Source organism: Microcebus murinus, chromosome 13, assembly GCF_040939455.1.
Source record: "Microcebus murinus isolate Inina chromosome 13, M.murinus_Inina_mat1.0, whole genome shotgun sequence".
Classification (NCBI taxonomy): domain Eukaryota; kingdom Metazoa; phylum Chordata; class Mammalia; order Primates; family Cheirogaleidae; genus Microcebus; species Microcebus murinus.
The window spans coordinates 40,261,845-40,287,299 of NC_134116.1; the positions used below are offsets into that span (position 1 = coordinate 40,261,845).

General features: G+C 34.5%; 1 protein-coding gene across 3 annotated transcripts in view; it reads right to left on the reverse strand.

Annotated features, from left to right (window-relative positions):
- Nucleotides 1-25,455, reverse strand: part of PIBF1 (progesterone immunomodulatory binding factor 1) — a 207,071-nt gene that overhangs the window by 145,684 nt on the left and 35,932 nt on the right. For all 3 annotated transcript variants that reach the window (XM_076009380.1, XM_020290316.2, XM_012774113.3), the window contains 4 exons: nucleotides 18,812-18,945; nucleotides 13,834-13,942; nucleotides 13,350-13,531; nucleotides 11,614-11,739 (listed from right to left, as the gene is read on the reverse strand). In XM_076009380.1, the coding sequence (XP_075865495.1) occupies nucleotides 11,614-11,739; nucleotides 13,350-13,531; nucleotides 13,834-13,942; nucleotides 18,812-18,945 (551 nt within the window). The remainder of the gene's footprint in view (nucleotides 1-11,613; nucleotides 11,740-13,349; nucleotides 13,532-13,833; nucleotides 13,943-18,811; nucleotides 18,946-25,455) is intronic.

Sequence of the window (25,455 nt, forward strand, 5' to 3'; positions counted from 1 at the left end):
CTATGTTTGTATGTGGAAGTAGACTGAAAAGAAAGAAAGAAGGGTAAAGGAAACTTTAATAAATCCTATGTGAAATGCAAAAAGAAAGTGAGTATCCTAGTATTATAACTAGAGTGTCCAAGTAATGTATTTTTCAATCTAAAAATAATGTATTTTTAGAATGAGAGTGCTATTAATAATTATGCCAGAGAAACAAGCATAAATCAACAAACTGGGAGATATGGTTACTTAAATTATAACATTCAATTGAGAAATTTAAAGAGTTAGGTTCTTAATCATTTCTCTAAGAAAAGATTATATTACAATAAAAGACACATATTTTATATGGAATAAAATACCATTTATGCAGCAAATAATTTAATACATGTAAATTTATCTAGAAATATCTCACAATTAAAATTTGAAAACCTCAGTACAAAACATACATTAATAACAGACTACTGTATAGCATGGATGGAATGTATTTTCTTACTACTAGATGATAAATTTCACAGTACCAACAGGCCAAATCTAAATTTATATCGGAAAAGTGGTAAGAGTAATGTTAGAAGAATGAGAAAAACTTAAGGAACCTTTGAAATTCTAATAGGAATAAATCAGAGTTTGGCAACACCAGGAGCATGTCTTAGCCTGAGTAAACATCACTAATGCCTCAGAATTTGAAATTTACCAGGAATAAATAGTGCAAAAAAAATAAAATAAAAATAAAAAAATAAAACTATGGCTGTCAAAAGAGCTTAACAGGCACAACAACTAAGCAATCTATTCTTTTCCCTCTATGCCTTCATGTAAAAATATTTTTGGCTAATAAAAGTAAATATATTTTTTACAGTTGGAACAAAATGGGATTGAAACAGACTGTTTTATATGCCAAGCTTATTTACAGGGAGGTGTTTCAATTACTCACCCCTACCTCCAGATTCTTCTTCCTGGACAAAACAAAACTGCCTATTTCCATATCTGATGCCTTTGTTTTTAAGATGGTATGAAACAAAACGGTTCCAAGTGAATTATCTTCTGTTTATACTCAATAACCAATAATTTTATCTTTAATTAACATAGTTGAACAGTGAATAAATAGGATATAAACACTAAATAAGCAAAGTAGAAATCTTATTTTATAAAACTTCTTGGGGGAAGGTACGCATTTTAAGAGTAGAAACCTTTTGAGATTACTGTTGACTGAAAATGCTACACTTTCTGATGCTTTTATTACAGTTGGTGCTATAGTTTGAAAGGCTGTCCCCTTCAAAATTCATGTTGAGGCTGGGCGTGGTGGCTCACACCTATAACCCTAGCACTCTGGGAGGCCGAGGGGGCGGATTGCTTGAGGTCAGGAGTTCGAAATCAGCCTGAGCAAGATTGAGACCCCGTCTCTACTATAAATACAAATAAATTAATTGGCCAACTAATACATATAGAAAAAATCAGCCGGACATGGTGGCGCATGCCTGTAGTCCCAGCTACTTGGGAGGCTGAGGCAGGAGGATTGCTTGAGCCCAGGAGTTTGAGGTTGCTGTGAGCTAGGCTGATGCCACAGCACTCACTCTAGTCTGGCAACAAAGTAAGACTCTGTTTCAAAAAAAAAAAAAAAAAAAAATTCATGTTGAAATTTAACAGCCATTGTAACAGTAGTAAGAAATGGGACGTTTAAGAAGTGATTAGACCATGAAGGTAGGACTGGTGCCATTATAAAAGGGTCCATTCAGCCCCCTTTTTCTCTCTCTTGTTCTCTTGCCTCTAGCGTGTGATAATGTAGTAAGAAGGCCCTTACCAGATGCCAGCACCTTGATATTGGACTTCCCAGCTTCCATAACTGTGAGCCAGTAAATTTCTGTTTATTATACATTATCCAGTGTCAGGTATTCTGTTGTAGCAGCACAAAACAGACTAATATAGTTGGTGCTCAAGCAGATTTATTTTTTAATTTTCTATTTTTTTTTTTTTTTTTTTTTTTGAGACAGAGTCTCACTTTGTTGCCCTGGCTAGAGTGCCGTGGTGTCAATCTAGCTCCTAGCAACCTCAAACTCCTGGGCTCAAGCAGTCCTCCTGCCTCAGCCTCCCGAGTAGCTGGGACTACAGGCATGCGCCACCATGCCTGGCTGATTTTTCCTATATGTATTTGTTGGCCAATTAATTTCTTTGTATTTATAGTAGAGACGGGGTCTCGCTCTTGCTCAGGCTGGTTTTGAACTCCTGACCTCAAGCAATCCGCCCACCTCAGCTTCCCAGAGTGTTTGGATTACAGGCGTGAGCCACCATGCCTGGCCTTTTTTTCATTTTCTAGATGTGAAAACTTAGGCCCAAAGTAGATAAATTTCTAACCCCAATCATAGTAAAACAAAACAAAACAAACAAACCAAAAACAAACTATAAAAAACTAAGCACCAAAATGCAAAACACTCATTTAAAATCCATTAATGTGTTGAGATTTACAAAGTAGCTGATGGGATAAAAGGTAATATATTAAAATGAAACTGAATGTGGTAGATGGTAACTACTATATATCAGTAACTAGGCTTGGTCCTGATCAAATCCATTATAAACCTTTGTGTAGGTTTTCATCTAAACCAATAGCCATCAGATTTCTAAAAAGCAGTACTAGAGTTCATTCTTTCATTCAATAAATATATATTGAGCACTTACTACACACAGGCAATGGTATGTGGAAATCTAGCACTGAACAACAGATGAAAATTCCTGCTCTCATGGAGATTACATTCCAATAGGAAAGAAGCCAAAAGTGAATATAGTACGGTAATAGTGCTTTGAAGAAAATCAAAGCAGAGAAGGGAGAATGTTCCATGGAGATGGGAGAAGAAGAATTTCATAATTTAAAATGAAGTGGTTAGAAAACACCATATATCAATAGAACAGGTGTCATCTGAAGACTTGATGAAAGTAAGGAACACAGGGCTCTAGAGTATAATCTAAGAGTGAATGGTTAAGCAGTGAGCACTGTAAATATAACACAAAGGACCAGAGGTGGGAGCAAGCCTACCAGATCAAGGAACAGGAGGCCAGTGTGACTAAGCAAGTCGGTAGAACAGAGTATTAAATGAGGACAGGGTGACTGACTGAGTGCAGATCAGGTAGTATCATAGGCCACTATAACCATTTAAACTTTTACTGAGTGAGATAGGGAGCCTTTTTATTTGAACAGAGGAGTGTTCCAATTTGACTTGATTGTTTATCAGGAACTGTGCTAAGAATAGACTGAAAGGGAAAAGGAAGGAAGTTGGGGGACCACTTAAGAAGCTACTGCAGTAATTTAGGCAAGAGATAATGATGGCTTGGACCAAGGTAATATCTGTGAGATGGTAAGAGGTCATAAATCCAAAAGGTTTTGCTGTTGAATAGAATATGGAATGTGAAAAAAAGGTTAAAGATGACTTCAGGTTTTTGGTCTGAGCAAGTGTAAGAATATAGTTGTCAACTGAGCTGGGTAAGACTGAAGGTGCAGGAGGGCTGGAGACAGAGTGGGACAGAAGTTTGTTTCTGGATATATTAAATTTAAGATGTCTATTAAATAACCAAGTAGAGATGCCAAGGAGGCAATTGCAAAAGATGTCAAGAAGATGAGTAGAAACCAACAAAGGGACTGAGTAGGTACAGACAGTGAGGAAGATAAAAAGTTAATGGTGTAATATCCTGGAAGTCAGCTAGAGAATGTGTTTCCAACCCAAGTGCCCACCAATTCATAAGTGGATAATTAAAATGTGGTATATGCTCATAATGGAATATTACTCAATTCTAAGAAATGACAGTGAGCTAGCACCGTTGATACTATCCTTGACTAAGCTTAAGCCTATAATACAAAGCGAGGTGACACAAGATCTGGAAAATGGGCTACACATCTACTCGCCATCAAATTGGTATGGACTGATTAAAACTATGGTGCTCAAATAATGGTAGTGTTCACCAGGGATTTAGGGGAGAGAGACCCACATCTTAGGGATGTGGCGAGCATTGTGGGGGGGGGGGATTGCCTCTAACCCTTTTTAGGGAGAGGCAAAGATATACATAGTAACCAAAATGTCTAAAAAAACAAAAACTGTTATTGGGAGATGGGCAGGTGGAAGGTGGGAGGAGGGGAAGGGTGTGTACTTACATAATGGGTGCGGTGTGTACCACCTGGGGGTTGGACAAGCTTGAAGCTCTGGCATGGTGGGGTGGGGGAGGAGTGGCAGAGGCAATATATGTAACCCTAACAATATTTGTACCCCCACAATATGAGGAAATAAAAGGAAAAATTATTAAAAAAAAAAAAAAAAAAAAAGAATGTGTTTCCAGGAGTAGGGAGTGGTCAACTGTGTCAAATACTGCTGGTAGGTCAAGTAAGATGAGACCTGAGAAGCGACCACTGGATTTAGGCAACATGAAGGTATTGGAGCTGTAATAAAAACATCTCTGTTGCATGCAGTGATTATTGGGGGGAGGAGGGCAAAGCTTAATAGTGGATTTTAAAAAATGGAAATGAGGTATGAAAAACACTGCAGTACTTTGGCTATGAAGGGGAGCAAAGAAATATGGAGGTGATTAAAGAGGGAAGTGGAGACAAGAAACGCTTTTTAAAGATGGAGAAAATAACACATTTCTATATAGTTGGGAACTATCTGGTAACAAGGTAACAAAACAATCTGGTAACAAGGTAACAAAACTCACAATACAGGAAACGAAGAGAAGAATTGCTGGAGTTATATCCTTTAGCAGGAGAGAGGGGGCAGATTCCAATCACAAGTAAAACTTTGGGCCTTAGGAGAGTAGTGGCAGAAAAGTAGGCCCTATCAAAAAATTATACCATTTTATAGAAAAATAAAGTCCTCTTTGCTAATTTCTAAAATTATAAATCTTTTATAAAGTTCTAATGATTCTTACTCAGCCCTGAATTGTGATGTGGGGTTTGCAAACTCTCTTAAAAGACTGAATTTCTTTTTTATATAAATTACCTTCAAAATTAGTTTTGATAAGAAACCTTTCAGTTTTCATAGCCCTGACCAGTTAAATGGGAGACTGCATTGCATTGCAAAGTCAGACATATCTACTTTTACCAAAAAAAGTTTGTAGTAATCACAGGCAAACCATACCTTCTGTGTCTTAGTCTCCTAATTTGTAAAGTGGGGATATTAATACCTACAATCGCATAAAATGTCCTGTTTAATTCTCTCTACAATGTACGCTGTTGAGTACAATGCTTGATGCATAATAGGTACTCAGTAAATAGTAGCTATTGTTAGTATCCTGTCTAAATATGAAAAACTGAATCAAAAATATGAAAGTATTCACATAGAAGATGATAATTATAGCAATGTTTCCCCCATTTCCCATTTTTTAACTGTATAAAAAGAAAATTATAAAATTTGTCACAGTGCTCTAGGGAAAACAGAGAAGACTACTGGAGGGCTGAGTGGAGTCATATCTGGTGCAGAGCAGAGAAACATCTCTAGCAGTAAACTATGTGATCTTAGGCAAGCACTTTTGGGCTTGGTCAGGGATGTTACATCCATAAAAGATCAAGAATTCATTGTTATCTTCCTTTCTAAATCTTGTCTGCAACTGGAGTTAATGGTCATGGTTTATCACCTACCACTCTGAGACTACTGGAGAAAGGTAAAGTCATTCTTGATGTTCACTTCCTGTCAATCACTAGGTCTTGCCAATTCTACTACCTAAATATTCTTTAAATTCACCTGTTATTTTTTTCTTTCCACTTCTCATCTTCACCTAAACTTTGCAATAGTCTCTTAACTAATCTCCCTGCCTCCATGCCCTTTTCAACTATAATCCAGTTCACATTACAACCACATTTACAAAAAATGAGTAAATCACATCACTCATCTATTACAAAACCTCCAAAAATTCCCACTGACAACAGAGCCTGTAAAAATATGGCCCAATCCTATTTTACCAGCCTTCCTCTCCCCAAATAAACTATATAATGCAGTGAACACACCTGGTAAACATCTACAGGCATAAAGAATATAGTTAACAATAAAAGATAACTGATAATAAAAATTCACTTATAATTATTTGAGAAGTTGAGATACTGAAAAAGTTATCTGCAAAGCCATATATTTTCAGAATAATCTAACTAAAAAGACAAAGTAGAATATTCTTAAATTTTTCCATAAAGGAACTTAAAATACTATACAGATTATCTAGTAAGATATGAACAAAAGAGGTCTGTTTGTTTGCTCAAGCACTAATAAGGACATACACTTTTAAAATGATGAATGGAACCTCTGCAAACTAGTTGCAATTCATCTATTGTAATGCATTACGTACACTCAACTAACCTTTGTAAATAAACTTAGATTCAAGATTCAAAGTTAGTTATTATCACTCCAAGAGTCTACAGAAATTTCAAGTTTATATCACTAACGTTCTTTCTTGAGTACTTTTGGAAGATAATAAATTGTGGTCAAGATGGTTTTTACTGATATGGTGGGAAATAAAATCACTAAAGCAGTACTGATTGTTACACTTAAAAGCATCTTTTCCATCTCCTTTTCTTTACTGCCTACCCCCTTTCAAACAACTGTAAGGCTATCTGGATTTCCAGATTCTGTACAGCATCAAGAGTATAATGAATGCCTCTATCTTTATCCTTTCTATAGTAACACTCGGAATAGTTCTGTGTATACAATAATAAGACTATCTTAGATAAAGGTAACTTTATTTTCTGGAAAAACTTAAACAATCAGTTGAATTTATCTCCCTTAATTTTCTCACAGTATTAATTAGGAAACAAATAAATTAGCGATTTTATGCAGAAATTTAGACAAACAAAAGGCATATATATATATCCTCTATGTCATTTAAGAAAAATAATTAAATGCTATGGAGATAGACTTAAGACTATATATATTTTTTGTGTTATTGTTGCCAACTCTAACTATATATTTTGTAACAGTGCTTTATGATAATGATAAATAATTCCATAATGTTATCAGTTGACTTTTATATTATGCTCATTTTATTTAAATTGTCAACATAATGGATAAATGAATTTTCTTTTAAGTATCACCTGTAAGCACAAGATATCCAAATAATTACATTTATACATAACTTTATAATTTATAACGTACTTTTCACAAATATTATCTCATTTAGACATCATAGGCTACCCTGTTAAGTATTATCATTAGCTAGCTCATTTTAATTTTTTTTTTTTTTTTTTTTTTTGAGACAGAGTCTCACTCTGTTGCCTGGGCTAGAGTGCCATGGCGTCAGCCTAGCTCACAGAAACCTCAAACTCCTGGGTTCAAGCGATCCTCCAGCCTCAGCCTCCCAAGTAGCTGGGAGTATGGGCACGTGCAACCACGCCCGGCTAATTTTTTCTATTTTTAGTAGAGACAGGGTCTCAATCTTGCTCAGGCTGGTCTCAAACTCCTGAGCTTAAGTGAGCCTCCCTCCTTGGCCTCCTAGAGTGCTAGGATTAAAGGTATGACCCACTGTACCTGGCTGTGCTCGCTCATTTTTAAAAAGAGAAAATTAAACTTCGGGGATAATAAGTGACTTATCCACTCAGCTAGGATTAAATCCTAGCTGGTAGAGTAAGGATTTAAGTTCAGTCTTTTGATCCAAATCTCTTTCATAATATATTCTTGTTCATGGAATAATGTCTTATTTCCAATTGTGTAAGAGGTCCATAACATTTCAGTCACATAATACCTTCTAAGGAAGAAGTTCTTTACATATAAATCACCACTATAGTGAGTTTCACTCATTATTTCCCATAACTCCAAACTGGCATTATAAAGAAACTATGAAGTATAGAAAAAGATAAGAAGCCTAATTCACAGATTAGGCCAAAGCATACATGAACATTTTCATTCCAAGTATAGTATTTTTGATGTATCTAAATACCCAAGTTCTCACTTTGCTTATCTCTGCTTTTCCTTAAGACTTCACTTCTACCCTCTTTATCCTCTCTCAATTCCTTAACTTCAGAAACGAACAGAATGACTGCAGGGACAGATACCGAGATTGGAAGGCATGAATTTCACCTGTTTTTTTCCATATTCAAGAAGAGAAACTAAAAAGCACTCTCTTAACATCCTCCAATGTACAGGAAGCAAACTAAAGGCAAAATTTATTTTTCACATCTTACCATTTCACTTTCTTCTAAAAATGTTTATTGAGGGGAGAGTTAAGGAGACTAAGTATGAATATGCAAATGTAAGTATAATATTAATACTTTATCTATTTTAACTCATATCACCGTAATGGCACACACCTTGATAAAATACAAGTGGTTAACGAAATGATACAAAGTCCAAACAAAGCAAAAGATTAATTTACTCAGATACAAAAAATCCTAAATGTGTAAACTTGTTCTGAACTTCATGTTTTTTTAACAAGAAATATTAAAATCCTTTCCTTAACCATTTTAAGTTCTAAGATTTCAAAAGAAATGACTTACAATTTATTTTTACCTTGTGGAAGACTAGAAGGACAAAAGCTCTAACTTCAGTTAAATCCTGCCACAATGAAGAAACTATGATTCAAAAAGATTTAGTCACATAAAATAAAGGGCTGGATTATTGTGAGGTTAAAATGATAAAGGCAAGCCTTTGCAACTAGCTGGTGAGGTGTTCTTGTGCAATTCAAATTCATCCGGTTCAGGCTGCAGTTTGGCACCACCTGGTGGTAACTGCTTATTCTAGCCTCACTTTCCATGGGATCAATTCTGGGTCCTGTGGCTGCCTGAGGGATCCAGGGCAGCCCCAATCCCCGGAAATGCTTGGTTAGGTGAATTTTGAGGTGTGATGGGGCCAGAAAAGCACCGGGGAGTGGACAAGGAAACCTGTTTTCAGCTTTTCTGCTTGCAGAAATGGCTCTCTTGGCTGTTTTTCCCGGTTTTTATATATGCTGTATATTTCCCCAATTCCCTCCCTCCCTTAATTTGTAGTTTTAGTCATCACAAGGTGCCAGGATGAGTATTTCTTCATTTATGAGTCTTCCCTGATTCCTCCCAAGAATGAGTTAGATATAAAGATGGTCTTATCCTTTGTATCCTGTCACCTTCTCCATAATCACTATACTTATGAAAATTATTTCTCTATTTGTTTTTATCCTCCATTAGACTACCAGCTTTGTGAAGGCAAAGGTCCCCATAGCATCTATGGCACCCACCATGTAGCTGGCATATGCTAGGTCTCAATAAATATTTGCTAAATATGTCAATTTGTTGAGAATTACATAAGAGCTCAAACATAAAAAATTTTCTAACATAAATTTAGCATATAATAGGTATATAGCTCTTTGTCTGCATTTTAAAGCCTAAGAGCAAGTGACCATAGGTATGGGATCCTTCTTTCTTAATATAGGGCTGGGACCAAAAACATTTTGCATAAGATGAAGAATGTCTTTGGAATTCTTTAATCTCTCTGCATGCATCTCTCTCTAATCTCTCTAATCTCCTAATGACTCTAAGCATACACATTCAAAAAACTGTCATAATTTTGTTATGAACATGAAGGGACCACTAGGTGCAACAGCATGTAAATCTTATAATCATAGGATTAAGTGAAGAAGCCACAAAAATATATATACAGCATGAGTCCATTTATATGATACTAATATAATAAGAAAAACTAAACTAAATTGTGCACAGATGCTTATTTACTGGTAACATAGATAAATAAGAATATAAGGAAAAGCAAGGAAATTATTAGCATAAAAGTCAGAATAGTAGTTACCCTTATGGAAGGAAGGAATTAAACGAGGAAGGTCTCAAAGCACATTTTGTGGGTTCTATTTCTTGATTTGGATCATGGGTAAATAGTATTTAATTTATAATTATTAAATGAACATTTAAAAAGTTTTTCTGAACATCTGTTGTTTTACATATACCTATATGCAAATAGGTACGTGGTCAAAAAAAGAGAACAATCATAACATAGTAACTAAACTAAAAAAAATGCTATTTAAATAGTGGTTCAACATTTCTTTGAGCCACATTGAAAAATACCTTCTCAGAATTCAGGATATGAAGGCTAGCTTAGGAACTTCAGATGCCTTATTCACAGAAAAGATTACAGTGCTCCCACTAGTAATTCAAAATTCAATATTAAAATATAAATGAAGCGTAAAGAAACCCAGAAGCGTTATTTTTCCCAAGACAAAAATGTTGTTTTTTTCTTGTTAATATATCACAAATTTTTCAAAAAACATATATTTTCTGTTCCTGCTTTGCTGTTGCCCAAATCATATATTTAGTTTGTCTACCAATAAGATAGCATTGAATGATCACTTAGAATTGTTATAATTTAAATTCTTTGCCATTTTCATTGTAAATATAATTCTGGATTATATCCTAATTATTTTGTAGCTCAAATAAGAACAAAAAAATAGAATATAATCACTAAATATTTGTTAAATGCACATGTGAATGTTTTTCTTTTGTTCAGTGCCTAACATTTGTATTAATTTTATTGTGTATATACTTCTATGTAGACTTTCTATGCATGCTAAATTTATGAGGAAAATAATGATTTAATTTTTCATTTGCTTCATGAGTACCAAGTCATACTAAACAAATATCCTTAAAAAGTTTTGTCATAAATTGTATATCTACTTCCTTATCACCAAACATTTTCACAAAAGAAACCCAAAAACAAATTATACCACTCAGAGACATTATACTAAAAATATTTTCCAATCTGCTGTATCAACATAATAATTTAACAGTAATTTTAAAAATATTTTTTCCAATTTATTACCAAAGGATAATTCTACATATTTAGTTTTTATAGTAGAGGCCAACTTATAAATACTATTAATATAGAGTAGCTTTATCTTCTGAAATTGAGGAGTAGACATACCAAATTTTCTGCTACTCCTGCTAGAAATGACATGTTATGATAATAATTATAGATTAAGTCTGATTTAAAGTCATGCTGAAAAAAATGACTTAAAATTAAAATATCATATACTCAAATCACTGCTGATAAACTAGTATGACAATTAAGTCAATTAAAAAATAATTTTCACATTAAAATATAAATTTTCAAAAGCCACACAAACAATAATAATGCTATGCAAAAATAACTGCCATTGAAATAAGTAGCTTTTACTTTCTCCTAAAACTGCCAATCACTAAAATAGGGGAACATAATATATGGTGATGTAAAAGTAACTACATGAATAAAAATGATATTTCTTTAGGATTACCTAATGTGACATTTTTTATGGGCAGCCCTAAATGAAACAAATGTAATATTTCATATTACTATTCTAGTTTTAAAAGTTTCCAGGAGAAATCATTGGCATATTACAGGAAGAATTACTGGTATCTCTTAGTACCCTCTAATTTTCTTTTAATTTCTATCCCCAATTGAAACTGAGGTGAAAGCAAAAAGATAAGTTTCTAGGGTAAAAATGAGATAATGAGATACCAGAGCAAAAAGGCCTAGCTCTGGTAAATCCTGTTCTAAGCCAGCTATCAAAGACTTTAGAACATTGATGTTCTCATTATATTTATGACAAGTTTTCCTCAATGCATTTAAAAAGACCTTATTTGAGAGAAACAACATTTAATTTTAATAAAAGTATAATCTCCAAACAAAGATAAATAAAATCCCCCACAGCATCTTTTTTTTTTTTTACCTGTTTTCCCGTTCATACATTTCCCTAGAGGCACATCGAAGTTGATCAATTTCTTGATTAGTTTTCAATCTGATTTTTTCTAGTTCATCGTGTAGTTTATTTTCATATTCTGTTTTATAATGGTCTCTGCAAGGAGTCAAAAAGAATATCCATAAATTTTTTTAAAACAAATATGCTTGGCTGGGCATGGTGACTCACGCCTATAATCCTAACACTCTGGGGGGCTGAGGCTGGAGGATCATTTAAGCTCAGGAGTTCGAAGACCAGCCTGAGCAAGAGCGAGACCCCCGTCTCTACTAAAAAAATAGAAAGAAATTAGCTGGACAGTCTACAGCCAAACCACCCTGAAAGCGCCCGATCTCATGTGATCTCGGAAGCTAAGCAGGGTTGGGCCGAGTTAGTACTTGGAAGGGAGAAATTAGCTGGACATCTAAAAACAAAACAAAACAAAAACTATATATATAAATTAGCTGAGCATGGTGGTGCATGACTGTAGTCCCACCTACTTGGGAGACTGCGGCAGTAGGATTGATTGAGCCCAGGAATTTGAAGTTGCTGTGAGGTAGGCTGACACCACAGCACTATAGCCCAGACAACAGAGTGAGACTCTGTCTCACAAAAAAATAAAAAAAAACAAAAAACAAATATGCTTTTGCCCTCCATACAAGATTTTAATGTTTCTTATGTTTATTAATACGATGTTACTTGAAAAACGTAACTATTAAGTTTTATAATTCCTAAAAATATTGTTCCAAACCAGTATTTTCTAAGATCTTAACATATTAAACATATTGCCCCAAAGAATTAATAACTATATAAAATGTTCGTGATTCTTTTTGGATAATTATTCATTTCCAAAAGTACTTAAAGCTTTTAATGCATATAGCTAAGACATGAAAACTGATGCATTCTATATAAATGTCTCTCATTTGAAATTAATAATCTGGCACTGAGCACGTTGAGAATGAATAATATAACAAATACAGAAAAATAAAATGACTTTAACTAGGTCTTTACAAAACTTTTCCTTTCAAGCACGCCAACTATAGCCACACTGTGATCTTTTAGCAAAGTCAAAATTACACAGAATATGAAAAAATACTACAGGCTAAGGAAAAAGTTATGAATGTGTGAACTGTTAAAGGTAAAATTTAGACTGTTTTGGTTTTTGATATGCTGATAAAAATAAATAATTCAAGAATTATGAAAGTTATTAGCATAAAGGAACTTTAGTAGTTTACATACATCCTGCAGAAGAGAGAAGGCAGGATTAAAATGTGGAGAGTCTGTTTTGAAGGCCCGTAACTTAAAGCAGTATGCAATACTGCCTCCTATTCTTCTTTTACATTTCCCACAGTCAGGAATCGTCAGCATACTCAGATTTTCTTCAAAAAGGCAATTCTATAGAAATATTTACATATTTTCTTTAAAATAAATACTAACATAGAGATCTTAGTGACAGGGAATTAAAAATATTATGTCACAAGAAAAAATAGTTATAGTATATATCTCTCTATCTAAAAGAAACAGGTTTTTGGTATGGTTGGAAAAACCACAATGTCTTTTTAAAAATCAACTAGAAAAAAATACCTTATAGGGAAATAAAATTAAGTATTATCTTAATACTGTCCTATAGACCTTAACAAAATCATTAATCTTCCTCAAAGCTAAGAGTTTCCTCAAAGAAGATGGTGTTAATTTACATATATTTACGTGGAAAATAATGTAAGTCTTGCCTGGATGTTACGTATTTTTCATACATCTCTTCTCTAGCCTTTTTCGTTTCTTCAAGTTGAGCCTGAAGTCTTTCAAGGCGATCCTCTTCATGGGCACAGCGAACACTAAGCTCCATGTTTTGGCGATTGAGATATTCTTTATCCTTTTGCAGCAAAGTAACAGTCTGCTGTAAGGTGGTTACCTATGTATACGCAGAGAAAGTGTCCAGAGTAATGCCATCTTACTTTTTGAGGTTGACTGTATTAATTTCTTCCATGGATGTTTTTACTCATCACATAAAAATTCTCTTAAAAAGGGTTAATTCTTCCCTTGCAACTTGCTATCCACAAATAGCTACTAAAAGTCTCTTTTTGTACAACTACATTAAACTACATTTGTGCAACTACATTAAAAAGAAAAAATTTCCCGCTCATATTTCCACCCTGGCTGTTTTCCACTAATACTGTACAATAAAATAATAAGTGATTCTATTTATAAGCTTACCTCTTTTGATAATTCACTTCTTTCTTTAGCTTGAGTTATGTGAGAAGCTTCAAGTATTTCATGCTTTCTCCTAATCTCAGTTACTTCCTGTTCAAGTGCATCACGTTCACTATTAAAATAAAATTTAAATACATGTGTAAATTTTGCATCCCTTTTTACAGTGAACAGTTTATTTTTTTGTTTTTCTTTGGCAGAGACAGGGTATCATTGCTCTTCAGGCTGGTGTTGAATCCCTGAGCTCCAGCTATTCTCTTGCCTCGGCCTCCCAGGGAGCTAGGATTACAGGCATGAGCCACTGTGCCAGGTCTACAGTGAATATTTTTAAAAAGTTGACTATGTATCAGAAAACTGAACAGAGATGCTAGCAATGGGGCTTTAGTGTCATACTATAAACTATAAAGTAACAATTTCTCAAATTTAGAAGAAACTCTGTTCAAGACTTTGTCCAGATACATATATCAATTTATTATTTTTAAGAAATAAATATATAAAGTGCACTAACCAGTAAAGTAAATAATAAAACTTTCTATGGTACACTTTGGTATTTTTTCACTAATCATCTTCAATCTTATCTTAAAGCCAAAACTTTTAAAGAATTTATACATGGCTCTAGGCTTTCAGTTCTGTTAGAGTCAAAATACCCTCACAACTTATCATTCAGATTGCATAGCAGATATGTAGGCAGGCATTCTCCTGACTACTTCATTCACAAATTGTTTATGATTACACAGAAATTTTAATTTCCATTTTCAGATCAGCTCTCTACCCAAAACAGTAAAACCAAGAATTGGACCCAAAGCTATAAGAGACATCTTAACAAATGAGAAGAGAAATAGATTTGCCAATTATTAACTGCTCCTCTGTAGACAGAAGCAGTGCCTTTGCACTTTATATCACTGACCCACCTGGTATTTCCAAGGAGAAGGCTATTAAGAATTGTTTTTCTTTTTACCAGCTTTACAAAAACTCTTGTAGAAAGTTTTTATTCCCCTTCTGGTTAACAAAGTATTATGTTTATTGAAGAAAACTGAGCAATGCACAAGTTAAAAAATTACAGTCATCCATAAACCACTAACTAAAGATGACTATCAGTATTAATATTTTGGTACATATTACTAAAAGTATTTTGTGCTTTCACATGCATATATTTTTATTTTCACAGTAATGATCCTGCCCTCTTTGCTGTGATTTTTTAAATATAAAAATGTATCAGAAAGCAGGATATAGCAAAATATCCATGAACTTGCTAACCAAAGTTAACCACGGTTACTATCTGCCTATATTTGCATAAGGTTTTATTTTACTTTTTTGTTTTTGAGACAGAATCTCATTCTGTTGCCTAGGCTAGAGTGCGATGGCATCAGCCTAGCTCACAGCAACCTCAAATTCCTGGGCTCAAGTGATCCTTCTGCCTCAGCCTCCTGAATAGCTGGGACTACAGGCACACACCACCATGCCTGGCTAATTTTTTTCTATATATTTTTAGTTGTCTAGCTAATTTCTTTCTATTTTTAGTAGAGACAGGGTCTCGCTCTTGCTCACGCTGGTCTCAAACTCCTGAGCCCAAAGGATCCACCCGCCTCAGCCTCCCAGAGTGCTAGGATTATAGGCGTGAGCCTCCGTGCCCGACCTATTTTACTTTTTTAAAGATAAAAACATTACAGGTAAACTTGAAGTCCTCTACATTTTTCTCACTGTTCCTATACCATCTCCCTAGATACAATGATAAATTTAGTGGGTTTCCAGACCATGTGTGGTTCTTTGTAGTGCTTTTACTCATTAATTGTTAACACTGTCATATTTGCTTTGTAATATTTATCAAATATTACTTTGTTGTATTTATTCACTTCTTCTCTCTTGTAAATATATGTGAATGAATATATGCAGTTGTCCCTCAGTATACATGGGGGATTGGTTCCAGGCACACCTCCTAACTCCTGTACTAAAATCTGCAAATACTCCTGTTCTGTAGTCTGCCCTGCAGAACTCATGTCTATGAACACATAAGTCAGTCTTCAGTATAAGCAGTTCTGTATCCTGTTTACCACTGTATTTTAGATGGGAGTTTAGTTTAAAAAATCTATGCACCTTTAAAACCTGTTCTGTAAACACATGCACACATATATATACCACAAATATATATGCATGAATATATACCTACACATATACACACGTACTCATACTTATGCATTTTTTCCTTTAACTATTTTAAGATTTATATGCAGACATTACATTCCTTTACACCTAAATAATTCAATGTAAATTTCCTAAGACAAAATATATTCTCTTATATAATCATAGCATAATTATCAAATCCAGGAGTCTTAGCCCTAATACAATATTATCTAGTATATAATCTGTTTTCAAATTTTGTCAACTGTCCCAAAAATGTCCTTTGTGGCAATTTTTTCCCTGATCCAGTCTATTATCATGCATTGCATCTGGATGTCATGTGCCTTTAATCTCTTTAACCTTGAATAGTTCCTTAGGTTTCCTTGTCTTTAGTGACTTTTTACAGAGCACAGGCCAAAGTGTATTACAGAATGTCTCTCAATTTTCATTTCTCTGATGCTTCCTCATAATTAGATTCAGGTTAAACATTTTGGGCAAGAATACTATAGAAGTGATAATGTGTCCTCAGTATATCACATAAAGATGCAAATGATGTCAGTTTATCCCAGTATTAGTGATGGTAACTTGATCATTTGGTTAAGGTGGTGTCTGCCAAAGTTCTCAACTGTAAAAGTATCTTTTTGCCCTTTACAACTGATAAGCAATCTGTAAAGAAATACTTGGAGACTATGTAAATATCCTGTTCTCTAACATACTTTCATTCAAGATTTTAGATTCCATTGATGATGCTGAATCAAATATTATGAGGCTATATAAAATGGTCATTCTAATATGTATATACATTTATTGTTGGCATTCTACTATAAAGATCCTCTTTCCCTATTTATTTGTTATTAGCATGTACTCATGAATTCGTATTCTATTCAGTGGATTATAATTCATTATTGTCAATATGCATTTTAATATTCAAGTTTCATTATATTATATAGCCAGATGGAGCCTCTTCAAACTGGCTACTGTGGTACTGAATTGAAATTAGATTATCAGTATGATTTCATCCATAGTACATTAAGCCTCCTCCTTCTTCCCCCCTTCCACAGCCTCTGTCTACTGAAAGGGCCTAGAAACAATAACCAATGTAGTAATGACCACAGCACCCAAATCTTTCCCCCACTAAAAGAAATCAAGGCTCCTTAAAGAAAGGGCTGAGGCAATGAAATTACAAAACAAAATTAGGAATATTATGTTATGCCAGAAAGTAAAGAACTGCTAAAAAATATATATATGTATATATTCAGATTTAATGATTTTAATTGTTACATAGAATAGAAATAAATCATAATTTATTTTCCATTCTGCTCCTGAAAAGCATTTGAATTCTTTCTAGTAATGATGCAATTAGAATACATGTATCTGTTTCCTTTTACACATTTGTGAGAATTCATCAAGGACATAAAAGTACTTTTTTTCCTTCCCCAATTTACCTTTTTTGTGACCTGTCCATTTTTTTTTAACTCATTCATTTTACTGAGTGAACCAAAAGGTTCACAGTTTGAGCCCTTCTTGCTTGTTTTTCCGTTCCATTTCTAGCACATGAAGATGCTTATCATGCTTTTTTGATCAAGGCTATGTTTTTCTTTCCTAGGTTTTTATTATAGAAAATGAAAACATCTATAAAAATAGAGATGATATAATGAATACCAATGTTCCCATCACCCAACTTCAACATTTATCAGCTTATGACTCATTTTGATTCATTTATCCTTCATTTATGGCCCTGCTAGATTATTCTGATAACTATTGCTTTTTACTTTTCTCTTTTATATTTCATCTATCATTGCTATAGATTTATAGTGGCAGAGGGGATATCAAAATACTAACTCAAAGTATGATCTTACCATCACAATCTACTTATTTTTAAATGCTTATTTTGAAATCCAGCTTTATTCATAAGCCCACTAAATATGGCTCTCATTGGGTTTCAAGCTCCAATAATTATAATATTTTAACATTACAATGCATACATAATAATACATACTCTGTTGGTCATGATGAGAGTAGAAGTTCTAATGTTCTATGCCCCAATATTTGCAAATTCACTTACAGTATCATATAATTTATAATTTAAGTTATATAAAGCATTCATTCATTCATTCATTTAACAAATATTCATCGAGTAAGTACTCTATTTCAAGAATTATTTCAGGTGCAGGTAGATTTAGCAGTGAACAGTTAAAATAAGGTCATTCCGTTTATACATATATAGTATACATATATTAAAAGACTTTCATAAATATTTCTTTATTTGATCTTAGTTTATACAGTGTAGTTATTTATGTTAGCACCATCTCATAGATGACACAACTTACGCTCAGAATGAAAAGAAGTATATGAAGGAACATACAGCTAAGTAGTGGTTCACTAAATTACTGTATAAACAACAGAAAAGTATGTTCCAGTTAAAGGAAGATATTTGCCATAGCTGCTTAGTAGCAACACAGAAACATATATTCTCAAAAGTGTCCCTTTTTGAAAGTGTATGCCTTTTGTCAGAAAGAAACAGCTAAAAATACTTCAGGAAAAACTGCAAAATATTTAAATTGACTACATTACATAAAAATAATCATCAAATAACATTTAAAAAGTATTTACACATGTGGGATTTTACAGCTTCCTACCTTCATTTACATTTTAAAAGACAATAGCCACTTCTAAATAAAATAAAAACAGCCAAAGTGAAAATCAATATAAACCCAACAAACTGCCAAAACTACATGCTTTTGTGCAATAAAGAATAAGGTAAAAGTAAAATTAATGATTCACAGTAAAAATTCAGGTGACTTTGACACCTGAATTTGAGAAAATGAGAACAGCTATTTATACTATAGCCAACTTAATTACTTACCTCTTGACTTTATCATAGTTCTCTTGACGGTAGTCACCTTGCTGAATTAATTGTTTTGTGTCTGCTAATTCTAATGCCAAACGTTGACATCTAATTTGAAGTTCAGAGTAGTTTCTTCGATCTTCTTCATATGTCTATATTCAAAGGAAGAATAAAAATTTCAAACTAAACATAGTTGACCAAAATCTGTACTGAATTCTTCTGCTAAGTGATGAATGTTCTTATAATTAAACAATACAAACCCTCAACTTTTCTATTTAGTAATTTTTCCCTACTCCAAGACAGGTAATCTTAAATTCAGAGTGGTTTGTAAGCTCAGTTATTAAAAGCTTGAACTTTGTTTTCCAAAGAAAAAGTATGACAACTGTCTTTAGGTTTCTAGACTAACACATAAAATGACATTTTTTCATTTACTTAGTTACTATTAGATGCTAAAGATACAGAAGTGAATAAAACACAGTCCCTATTTTTTTTTTTTTGGTTGTTTTTTTTTTCGGAGACAGAGTCTCACTTGTTGCCCTGTCTAGAGTGAGTGCCATGGTGTCAGCCTAGCTCACAGCAACCTCAATCTCCTGGGCTCAAGCAATCCTCCTGCCTCAGCCTCCCAAGTAGCTGGGACTACAGGCATGCGCAACCATGCCCGGCTAATTTTTTCCATACATATTAGTTGGCCAATTAATTTCTTTCTATTTATAGTAGAGACAGAGTCTTGCTCAGGCTGGTTTTGAACTCCTGACCTCGAGCGATTCACCCGCCTCGGCCTCCCAGAGTGATAGGATTACAGGCGTGAGCCACCGCGCCCGGCCCACAGTCCCTATTTTTAAGGAGTTCACAATTTAACGATGAAAAGCCACATGGATATCAATATCTACAATGAAAAAATCATTACCAAAGAGATTAGCTGTGTAGTTTCAATTGTGGTATTCATCAAAAAAGGCATTTTGTGGCCTACAGAACATATCTCTACATTGATCTCCTACATAGTCGCACCATTATGAGTAGCACATCAGAAAGGGATTACTCATATGGGGAGAGGGCAATGGAAGTATAAACCTTAAAGTTGGTCACAAGGTCCTTCAAAATCTGGCCCTGCTTACTCCAAGCCTTATTTCTTACTATTCCTCATATACACATTTCACCCTCTAACTCTAATGGAGACCTAAAGTTCTCTGAATGCACCACGCTTCTTTTAACCTGTTCCCACTGCCTGAAGACCTGCATATAATCTAAATACTTGCCTCCTTCAAAACACTGATCTCACTGTACGATCAAATTAGTTTTTTATGTATCTCACCAGAATGCAAACATCTTCAGGGCAGGGACTCTGTCTTACTTACCACTAGATCTCCACCACACTACACAGGACCTGACATATAGTAAGAATGAATCAAATGCTTTTGAAGCTAATTAACAAATAAGTGTATATGGTAAATGGGAGAGAAAGGGACTGAATTCTTACTCATTTTCCCTCTTTGAACTTATCAGATCTTGAAATCAACCATCAACTCCACCCCAGAACCAAGCATGTTAAATACATCCTATCTTAAGTTATTTCTTCTTAAGTAGCTGACCAGCTAAGTGTGGTCACATTTAAGCCACACATACAGCTAAATTATTTATGTGTTACTGGTCCTGGCCTAGGCACTGTAGATACAAAGGTAAGTAGACAGTTTTTGTCCTCCTTAAACTATTAAGCAAATTTGAAATGTTAGCTCCCAAATTTCTATAAAAGAGCTGTTTGAGAGCTGTAATATGGAAAAATCATATTCACTGTGCTGTACTTTGGCAGAATATTATGTTTTTCTTCCACACTGAAGTTCTCCATGAGAGTGGAGTATTATTATGGTATTTACTATAGGATTATCGCTAAAGATACTCTATCACTTCCCAAAGGATCATCACAAACATCATTTCAGACCTACATCCTACCTAAGACCTAAGTTAGTTCCCCTGAAGAATGCTTCACCCTTCTAAACACTACTAGTCATGTAACTGTTTGGATGAAATTAGACTGCTATGGTTAGGAAGACAAACTCCAGAATTCAACTGTCTAGAATTGAATCCTTACAAGAAGACTATGGGCAGTTTAGTTTATCTTTCTGTACTTCAGTGTCCTGTCTCAGAGAGTCTTGGTGAAGATTATATCAAATATAATACATGTAAAGTGCTTATAAAAATGCATAACATGTAGTAAATGCTCATTAACTGTAAACTAACATTGTTATAATGCTTCCTCTTTGCTTTGGCTTCTAGAGATGTCATTACCAAATTAACAGTTCAACTTTAATAACTGCACTAAGACAATGACAGAATCTTGAGGAATATAAACATGAAGAATATGAACACTTAAAGGATAGGTAAAAGGCAAAATAACCGAAAGAACTCAAGGGAACATTCACAGAAGCAAAGGATAAGCCAGAGTTGTGTGTCAGGTCCAACAGTAGAAGAAAATGCTGAGGCAGTTGATAGTATGGAGAAACACCGAGTAGTATTGAGAAACGCTACTGAGAAACAAACAAAGAACAACAAAAAGTCTTAAAAGTATTTAGGGGTAGGGATAGAAGGCAGAGTGGCACAGACTAAAAGCAAATATATCTGAAGACTCAGTATGTCATTTGGGGCTATTTTCTCACTTAATACTTAACTATATGATTTAGTATAAAGATTATCCTCATTTTCACAGATGAGAAAACTGAGGCTTGGAGAGAAAAGTCTCAGAGCTCATAGCAGTAGAATGAAGAGTCCAATCTAAGTTTACCAAATACCAAAGCTGTAGGCAACTCTCTCTCTTTCTACAATTTCACAGTATAAGTGGAAAAGGGAAAAAGTGCAGTAACTAGAAAAGCAAACAGGGCTAATGAACGTTTTTTTTTTTGTTGTTGTTGTTTTTTTTAGAGAGAGACAGTTTTGCTCTGTTGCCCAGGCTGGAATACAGTGGCATGATCGTAGCTCACTGTAACCTCGAACTCCTGGGCTCAAGTGATCCTGCCACCTCAGTCTCCTGAGTAGCTGGGATTACAGGCACATGCCACCAGGCCTGACATTAAAAAACTTCTTATAGAGATGAGGTCTTACTGCTATGTTGCCCAGATGGTCTCAAACTCCTGGTGTCATGTGGTACTCCTGTCATCAAGCGATACTCTTGCTTTGGCCTCCTAAAGCACTAGGATTATAGGCATGTACTACAGTGCCCAGCCTTAATGAAGTTTTTAAAAGCTGAAACCTAAGCTTAAAAATATTCGAGTACTGATTGCAAAGAACTAATAGCAAAAGAGATTAATGTTGAAGAAAAGAGGGCATTCTCAGGAGGGTAAAGCCCCTAAGAAAGCTACAGGGGATGGGGTCCAGAGCTTAGATATGGAGATTAAACTTAGATCAGAAGCCAGATCATCATGGCAGGCTTTTTTCCAGCTAATACAGAGTATCAAAAACTTGAAACTTTTAGATGGCTCTTATCAATTTGCCACAGGCCACAGCCTACTCTTTACCCTAATGCTTCACATAGTTATATTATCCACCTGGTTTCGAAGGCAGATTTTTCCACTCCTTGAGGACAAGACTCTTCCCATTATAAACAGTAAGAACAAACAAACCAGAATGAGTGCAGATATAAGTAGGTTTCGTGGTAAGAAGCTGGGAGCTCTTAGGCTTTCCATTTTCTCTGTGAAATGAAATATCATGTCATCTGCTTAGAGTGAGAAGAAAAGTGGATAACTAGAGAAAGAAAGTTGGGGGAGGAATTAGAGGATATTGGCAAGAGAAAGGTTTAAGAATGATAACATGATGAAGAGGGAGGAAAATAAATTTAGGAAAGAAATAAATTATATCGATCGGAAATTTTGTTAAAATAGGAAGCAGATGATTGAGGAACATGGTTATATAGGAAGTAGTATGTTTAGTGGATCAAAGTGAATTGATAACTTCAGCAGTAAATCAGTTTTGGTTGGTAAGTAACCAAATGTGGGCTATGAGACTGAGTGTTAGAGTGGAGAAGAGGCAATCCCTAGAGATGAGAAGATCAATAAAATTCAAGGCCAAGGTTGTAGACGAATCAGTCACAGAAGTAACCCAGACAGCAGTTCAGGTGGAAAGGAAGACTAAATCCAGAGCAAGATTTCCATTAAATAAAGAGGAATGTTCTAGTGGTTGCAAACGAGGCACATTGTAAGGTGGAGTATCTAGATAACATGAATGCCCAAAGAAGCAGTGTTTTTTTATGAGGGAAGAATTGCAAAGATCTAAAATGTAAGATCTAGAGAAGATATCATCATCTGACCCTGGAATATGTGGGGTATGAAGTCCTGATCCAAAGAGTAATTCTATAGGAGGAAAAACATACCTATATATGTATATACTATAAATATCATGTAATATATATGTGTGCATATATTTACAAATTTTCTTTAAATGTAAAAAACATACACAAGTATAAAGAGAAGAAGTGTAACTGCAGTATAGGAATGCATACATTCTACCAACACTTTCTTTAGGAATTTTCAACTGAAAAATTACTCCTAAAATAAAATTATTACATTTGTATTGTGAATAAAATAATCTGCCTCACTTATTACCAGTTAAAGTAAAGCATAGAATTGGAAAATATGAAAAGTAACATCTCTTAAAATAAACCAAACCCATGACTATGTAGAACTCTGTGGTTAAGAGAGTAGAAAAGACTATTTTGTATTCCCCTCTGCATTTTGCCCTGTCCTGAGTTTAACCTCAACTTCTATGAGAAGACTCTAAGCCCCAACTCTGAGTTAGATACCCGTCTTATATTTTCTCACATCACTTACTTCTCACCTCTATCAGAAAATGTACTGCAGGCTGGGCGCGGTGGCTCACGCCTGTAATCCTAGCACTCTGGGAGGCCTAGGCGGGCGGACTGCTCGAGGTCAGGAGTTCGAAACTAGCCTGAGCAAGAGCAAGACCCCGTCTCTACTATAAATACAAAGAAATTAATTGGCCAACTAATATATGTAGAAAAAATTATCTGGGCATGGTGGCGCACGCCTGTAGTCCCAGCTACTCGGGAGGCTGAGGCAGTAGGATCCCTTGAGCCCAGGGGTTTGAGGTTGCTATGAGCTAGGCTGACGCCATGGCACTCACTCTAGCCTGGGCAACAAAGTGATATTCTGTCTCAAAAAAAAAAAAAAAAGGAAAGAAAATGTACTGCATATATTATGAGCAGCCGTTACTTGCCTTCCATATCATGAGGAAAAATTTAAGGGAGTTTTCTATAACCCTAGTAACTATTACTCTGTCTATTATATAGAAGATTTGTAATTAATGTCTGCCATAGGGAAGAAATAAAAGATGACGTTAAACGACTAAATCAAAAGAAGCAAAAACTGTTAACTTTTCAAACATAAAGAAATGGACACATAAAATTTTAAGTCACCAACCCTTTCTAATACAAAATTTCTACTTAATAGTCAAGTCTCAATTTCCATTTTCCATGAAGAAAAAAAATTACACAGAGAAAATAAGGACAATCCAAATCAAGGAGATTTCGATTGTTTGCCAGCTTTCTAAATATCTGGAACTGATTTTGACTAGGTTAATGTCATCTTTTCTATTGCCTAAATTATTCACATGAGATAATGATCCAAGGCTACCTCCGTCCTGAAAAAAGTAAACCTGTTATTCTAATTGCGTGCTTTTGTGTTTTGTCTATAACTCTAGCCTTTCCCTACACTCACATAAGACTTGGCGTTCCTTGACGGCCTGTCTTATTTCCGTAGACCCAGTAACCCTACATACTAGTTACACTATAAATGTCTACAGAATTAACTTACATTGAAACATGAATAGACTATGCAGCACTAGCACTTAAAATAACTAGCTCAAAATACATAAAAAGTTTAAAAAATGAATAAATTTTAACAAATCAGTTTTCCAGGTGAAGTTAGAGAATATTAGCACATTTCTACAAACAAAACACTGCATTTGAAACAATATTTTACACAATACATATGTAGAATTTTCTCAACGATTTTAAGAAAGACAGTATGAAGTAGGCTATTTCTTGATCTGGGTGGTTGTTAAATGGGTGGGTTCACTTTGCAAAAATTAATCAAGCTATACAATTACAATTTCTTTATCTATGTTACATTTACAAATTAAAAAAAATCAAAATAAGATGCTTCAATAGAGAAAATGTTACTTGAGGGGAAGGTCTGCAGGGGCACTTGCATAAGAAATGGAAAAGGGAACATGTGAAAGTCATATCAAAGGGGAAAAGGAGCAGGATAGAAAGGGGTGGTGAAGAGACACTGTCACTCTACACATTTCTCTACATTTCTATACTTACGACTATTTGATGTAAGATACTGAAAATCTTACATTATTCAGTAAGTCTTCAATTAACATCATTGACAAGGTCTTGGAAACTATGACTTTCAGCAAAATTACATACTATATGCTGTAGAAACTTTTTATAACAAATAGGCTATGGTAAAATTGGTTTCGTTATTACAGTATGTCATTTTGCTGAAAGTTGCAGTTTCCAGGAATCTATTGATGCCATTAAGTGAAGACTTATTACATAGTGTTTTGGCTGAGTTATCAACTATTAGAGCTTTCATTTTTATAATGAGATGTCATTTTACCCTATTCTTCTTGTTTCCAAACAAGAGAAGCTT